The sequence below is a fragment of the Giraffa tippelskirchi genome, chromosome 11, assembly GCF_054371585.1.
Source record: "Giraffa tippelskirchi isolate mGirTip1 chromosome 11, T2T-mGirTip1v1.2.pri, whole genome shotgun sequence".
NCBI lineage: Eukaryota > Metazoa > Chordata > Mammalia > Artiodactyla > Giraffidae > Giraffa > Giraffa tippelskirchi.
The window spans coordinates 122103221-122109636 of record NC_137285.1 but is presented as its reverse complement, the minus strand read 5'-3'; the positions used below and the strand labels follow the sequence as shown (position 1 = coordinate 122109636).

The 6416-nt window shown below is 41.0% G+C and overlaps 1 protein-coding gene across 1 annotated transcript; it reads right to left on the bottom strand.

Moving 5' to 3' along the window:
- Positions 1-5375: 5375 nt before the first annotated feature.
- Positions 5376-6416, bottom strand: LOC145527795 (olfactory receptor 51I2-like). Its single transcript, XM_081545900.1, has one exon. It carries the CDS (start codon positions 6336-6338, stop codon positions 5376-5378), a length of 963 nt encoding a protein of 320 aa, XP_081402026.1. The 5' UTR covers positions 6339-6416.

Sequence of the window (6416 nt, the reverse complement as noted above, 5' to 3'; positions counted from 1 at the left end):
ACTCTAGGATTCTGTTATCTTGTGGCTCCATGCATCTGGGAAAGTCAAATAGCCTAGACGCAAAAGGTTGAATCCACCAGACTTTCTTTACTTGAACTCAAAACCAAGTGCATACAGATGGCCAAGAGGCACATGAAAAGATGCTCAACACACACTAATTATTAGAGAAATGCAGATAAAAACTACAGTGAAGCATCACCTCACACTGGTCAGAATGGCCATCTTCAAAACATCTACAAACAATAAATGCTAGAGAGGATGTGGAGAAAAGGGGAACCTCCTGCGCTTGATGAGAGTGAAGTTAATGCAGCCACTATGGAGAACGGTATGAATATTTCTTAAAACACTGAAAACAGAACTACCCTATAACCCAGCAATGCCACTACTGGGTATGTACCCAGAGAAAACCATGATTCAAAAGGACACACGCAGTCTAATATCCACTGCAGCACTACTGACAATAGCTGGGACATGGAATCAACGTAAATGTCCATTGACAGATGAATGGATAAAGATGTGGTACATACATATGATGGAATATTTCTCAGTCATAAAAAGAAGTGAAACTGGGTCATTTGTAGATATGTGGATGGACCTAGAGTTTGTCATACAGAGTGAAGTAAGAAAGTGAAAAACAAATGTCATATGTTAATGCATATATGTGGAATCTAGAAAAATGGTACAGATGAACCTATTTTCAGGGCAGGAATAGAGATCTAGACACAGAGTATGGATACGTGGACTTGGGGGCAGTATATCTACAGTACTGCACAGGGCTCAGCTCAGAGCTCTGTGGTGACCCAGACGGGTTGAATGAGGGGGCGTGGGTGAGAGGTATAAAATTGAGGGCAAACATAAAACTGATTCACTTTGTTGTACAGTAGAAACCAACACAATATTGTAAAACAACTATACACCCCCCCCACCAAAAAAAGCCAAGTGCTTTTTCTTTTTCCTACCAGAAAAAGAGAGAAATAAGCATGATGATTATGTGACATGATGGAGGTGCTATCTAATGCTACGGTGTAACGAGTTTTGCATTATTTAAGCCAAGTGCTCTTCTAAGAGTTTCTTCTTACTCAGAAAACATGGAAAAGACAAATCTCATAGAGAGAATTGAGACAGCAAGCAAATATTCAGATCACTCACAGGATGCTCTCTAGGGTGGAATATTAAGATACCCTTATATTGATTCCTTACCTAGAGAAATAAAAAGGTACTAATTTGCTTGGACACAGAGTCTGGGTTTCTCCATAATTATCTGAATTGGACAGTCTCTGTGCTGCAGGAGAGTAGTCTCTCTCACTTCCTTCCCTTTACCTGGGAGGGGGAGGGGTATGAGTGTGGACCTGGCATTTCTGGGAAGGCTGGCCTCCTTCCTTTTCTTCCTGTTCTTGACATGTGCTCATTCTCCATCTCATTGGCTCTTCCACATGAAAGCAGCTGATCAAGAGGGCATCTCAGACTCTCTAACCAGGGACCCCTCCTACTAAATAACACGGGCAGCAAGGGTTGTATCTGGGCCCCAAGTTACTCACCCTGCTTGTCGTTGCAGCCCTCTCTACTGTTCTTCATTCTGAAGGAGCCCAGAAAATCTCTGCAACTAAGAGCCTACTTTATACCTGTTGCCTTGAGCTGCTGCTCCCCAGGTCATCCTGGCCACCGGCCAGAGAGGATAGTCTCAGCTTAGTCTTTCCTGGGCAATGGAAAATGTGCAAAATATGTATTTTTGGTTGGAAACTTATATTATTGAACACCTGATTTGTGGATGAGAGGGCTAGAATCATCCTCTCTAGGCTCATCCCTGCTACCACATCTGTAGGAGATTTTAGTTGGCACTTCAATCTTTTTTTTTTTTTTTTTTACGATGTCTTTAAGTATGTGGAGTCACACAGAACACTTCCTGGTTCCTCTAAGTGACCCTTACAGACACTCAGGTGAGTTGTGTTTATTTCTCTCCACTCTCTTCTTGGTTCCTAGGGTTGCCCTTGCAGGTTAAGCAGACCCACTTCTGTGTCTGTTGTTCCTGTGACTTTGTGAAAGCACCATCATGTTTCATAGTAACTATGGATCAAGTAACCTGGGAGCACAGATGGGGAATAAATGGCTTAAGACACAGAGAGATGAATGGGGGAAGACATGGGAGCTCACCCATATCTCTGGACTTGTGTTTTAGAGATGCAGCATGCCTTCCTACCCCGGACATTGTCCTTGTCATCTTGTTCCATCCCCAGGGGCTTCCTTGACTTCTAATAGAGTGAAAACAATACTGAAAGCATAAAGAGGCCCCAGAGCCAACATGCAGAAGCATCTGTGTGTATGTGTGTATAATAGCTTTATTGAGGTATAATTAATGTACAGAAGACTGAATTTCTTTAATGTATATAATTTGATCCGTTTGAACATACCTATATACCTTTAAAATCATTCCTTACAATCAAGGTGACAGATATATCCATCACCTCCAAATGTTACCTTGTTGCAAATGGCTGGGTTCTCTTTTTAAAGGCTAAGTAATAACCCACTCTATGTGTATACCACATTTTCTTTATCCATTCATCTATTGATGGACATTTGGGTTGTTTCACTATCTTGGCTATTGTGAATAATGCTGAAATGAATATGGGAGTTCTAGATATGTAAGGAATGTATCCCAACTTAATATACGACATATATGACAAGCCCATAACTTACATTATACTTAATAGTAAAAAACTGAAACATTTTTCTCATAAACGAGAATCAGGAACAAGGGAAGTATGCTCATTTTTTCCACTTCTATTCAATATAGTACTAAAATCCAAACCAAAGTAGTGACTTAAGGAAAGGAAATAAAGAGATCCAACTGGAAAATTAGAAACAAAGTTATCTCTGTTTGCCGGCTACACAATCTTATGTATTTGAAATCCCCAAAGCTCTATAAGAAAACTGTTTACAATAAATTCAAGAAAGTTTCAGGGTACATAATTAGTACACAAAATCAGTTTTGTTTTTATTACAATAACAATCAATTACCCAAAATGGAAAATAAGAAAAAATAACCTGTTTTACAATAGCATCAAAGAAAATAAAATACTTAGGAATACACCTAACTAAAGAGGTGACAGACCTGTACAATGAAAACTATAAATCACTGAAGAAGACAATAAATAAATGAAAGTATACTTTATGTTCATGGATTGGAAGAATTAATATTGTCAAAGTGTGCATTTTACCCCAGATGATCTGCAAAGTCAATGAAAGTTATATAAAAATCTCCATGATACCTTTTACAGAATAAAAGACCTCCAATAGTCAAAGCATACTTGAATTAGAAGAACAAAGCTGGAGGCATCACATACTTCCTGGTTTCAAAATATATTACAAATCGATAGCAATTTAAAACAGTATGGTACTGGTATAAGCTTCCCTTGTGGCTCAGCTGGTAAAGAATAGACATGTAATGTGGGAGACTTGGGTTCAATCTCTGGGTTGGGAAGATCCCCTGGAGAAGGGAAAGGCTATCCACTCCAGTATTATGGCCTATAATTCCATGAACTGTAATCCCTGGGTTCATGAAGAGTCGAACACGACTGAACAACTTTCACTTTCACTGGTATAAAACCTGTCTGGTACAATAGAGATCCAAACTCACCCATATATACTCAACTACTTTTTAATGAGGGCCCCAAGAATATACAATGAGGAAAGGACATTCTCTTTGTCAAGTGATGTTGGGAAAATTGGATGCCCTCATGCAAATGAATAAAATTGAACCAGATCTCACATCATATGCAAAAGTTAACTCAAAATGGATTAAATATTTGACCATAATAAACTATAAAACTAGCAGAAGAAAACTTGGGGGAAACCTTCATGTAACTGGACTTGGCAATGACCTACGAATTATGAAATCAAAATCACAAGCAACAAAAGCAAAATTAGACAAGTAGGGATACATCAAACTAAAAAGTTATTGCACAGGAAAGGAAACACTATCAACAGAGTGAAAAGGCAATCCATGGAAAAGAGAAAATATTTGCAAACTACATATCTGATAAAGGATTAATATTAGCAATATATAAGGGACTCCTGTAACTCAAGAACAAAAATATAGCCTCATTAAAAAATGGGCAAAGGAACTGAATAGACATTTCTTTGAAGAAATATTAATAGGTATATAGAAAGCATCTAAACTTGCTACTTTTTAGGAAAAAGCAAATCAAAACCACAATGAGATGTCGCCTCACAACTATCACTAAAAAAATAAGATAACAAGTATTGGTGAGGATGTGGAGAATCTGGAACCTTCTACATCATTGGTGATAATGTAAACTGGTGCAGCTACTAAAAAAATAGTATGGAGATTCCTTAAAAAATTAAATATGGAGCTACTATGTCATCTATAACTTCTGAATATATGCCCACCAAAATGGATACCAGGATGTAAAAGATATGTGCAGTAGCATAATAAGAGAATATTTATTTCAAAACATAGGCCTCTAAACCCTGCTTAAATTTACCTGTCCCCTGATTTTCTGCCAATGCAGCTCCCAATGCAGAAAGTACCTATCTGAGTGGTCTCTCTGTAATGACTTTGGAATGAAGGTGTTCCTAACCCAGGGCATGGAATTTTAAGAGGTGAGGAAGAAGTGAATGATGTGTAATTAAAATCTAGAGTCTCTGATATTAGAATCTCAGATGACAGTCAAAGGCCAGAGAGAGGCCATTCTTGAGCAAGGAAGTACACTTTTGGAGCAAGGAATGTCCATTGGATCCATAGCTCTGAAGAGCTGTACTACACTTTTATTGCCTCCAGCACATACACACACACAAACACACACATGCTGAGCCATATCTGACCACTCACCTTTCCTCAAGCAAGCAGAAAACTCCACACCTCAGTTTATTCCCTTTTACAATCTTTTCCAGTGATTATGTATGACATCCTCTTGGCTTCCTGATAATTTACTCATCTTTTAGCCTCCTTCCTTGACTCCTTTCTCATTTTCTCCTGGCAAGGGAGCAAACCCCTTCCACATTCCTATAACTCTTTGTGTGAAACTCTCACAGCCTTATTATACTTACTTTAATTGTGTATTTAGAGCTTCTATCCTTCAACGGAGGGAAGAGACTATCTATGTTTCATTTAATATTATTCCTTATAACAACTACAGAGTCTTCCACAAGTAAATTCTGAATGAAAAAGCTGAGGTTAATGAGTGCAGTAAAGAATCAGGACTGTTTTTCATCCATGAGTCTGAGGATACGCATTTGCTTGTCATTCTCTTGATAATGTCACTGGGTCAGGGCTCAGCATATGGGCTTTCCAGACATAAGGTTATGACTGTTTGGCTGTGTTTTCCCTCAGTTTTTGAGGTTATTTCTTGACTTCATCAGCCTTTCCTCTTCTCCCTCAGCACCCTGAGCATGGCCTCCCTGATGGGCCTGGACTTGACACTGTAGATGATGGGGTTCAGCACAGGGGGTACCACCAGGTACACATAGGCAACAAGGGTGTGTGCTATGGGGGGAAGGTGTCTCCCAAAACGGTGGATCATGGACACACCTATGACTGGGATGAAGAAAACCAGAACAGCTAAAATATGAGAAACACAAGTGTTGAGGGCCCGGATACGCTCCCTAGGAGAGGCCAGACTCATCACTGTATGCAGAATAAGGGTATAGGACAGCACAATAAGCAAGGAGTCTATTCCCATCGTGGACAGAACCACATACAGCCCATAAATGATATTGACAGTAATGTCAGCACAGGCTCGTTTCATGACGTCTGCGTGGAAACAGAATGAGTGGGACAGGAGGATCTTGCCAGGGCAAAAGTTCAGTCTCTTTAGTAAGAAGGGCAATGGGAAGAGGGACACGGTGGCACGAGCCACAATGGCCAGCCCAATCCTGATGATGACATTGTTTGTGAGGACAGAGGCATAGCGCAGGGGGGTGGAGATGGCCACAAAGCGATCAAAAGACATGGCCAGGAGCACCGAGGACTCCACCACGGAGAAGAAGTGGAGGAAGAACATCTGGACCAGACAGGCATTGAAGCCGATGAGCCGATGGTCAAACCAGAGCACAGCCAGCGTGGTGGGCATTGTGGCCAAGGTGAGGCCCACGTCGGTGAGGGCCAGCATGGACAGGAAGTAGTACATGGGCTGGTGCAGGCTGGGGGTCCTCCTCACAGCCAGGAGGATCAGGCAGTTTCCAGTGAGGGCTGCAGTGTACATGGAGGAGAAGGGGATGGAGACCCAGCCGTGAACAGCCTCCAGGCCTGGGATGCCAATCATCAGGAAAGCAGGTGGCTGGAAGGAGGAGATGTTGGCAAAGGACCAGGAAGGGAACATCCTTAGGGGCCAGATGAGGGCTCCAGAAATTTGTGACTATTTCAGTCTGGACAGACACAAAGACACTGACCCGGCACC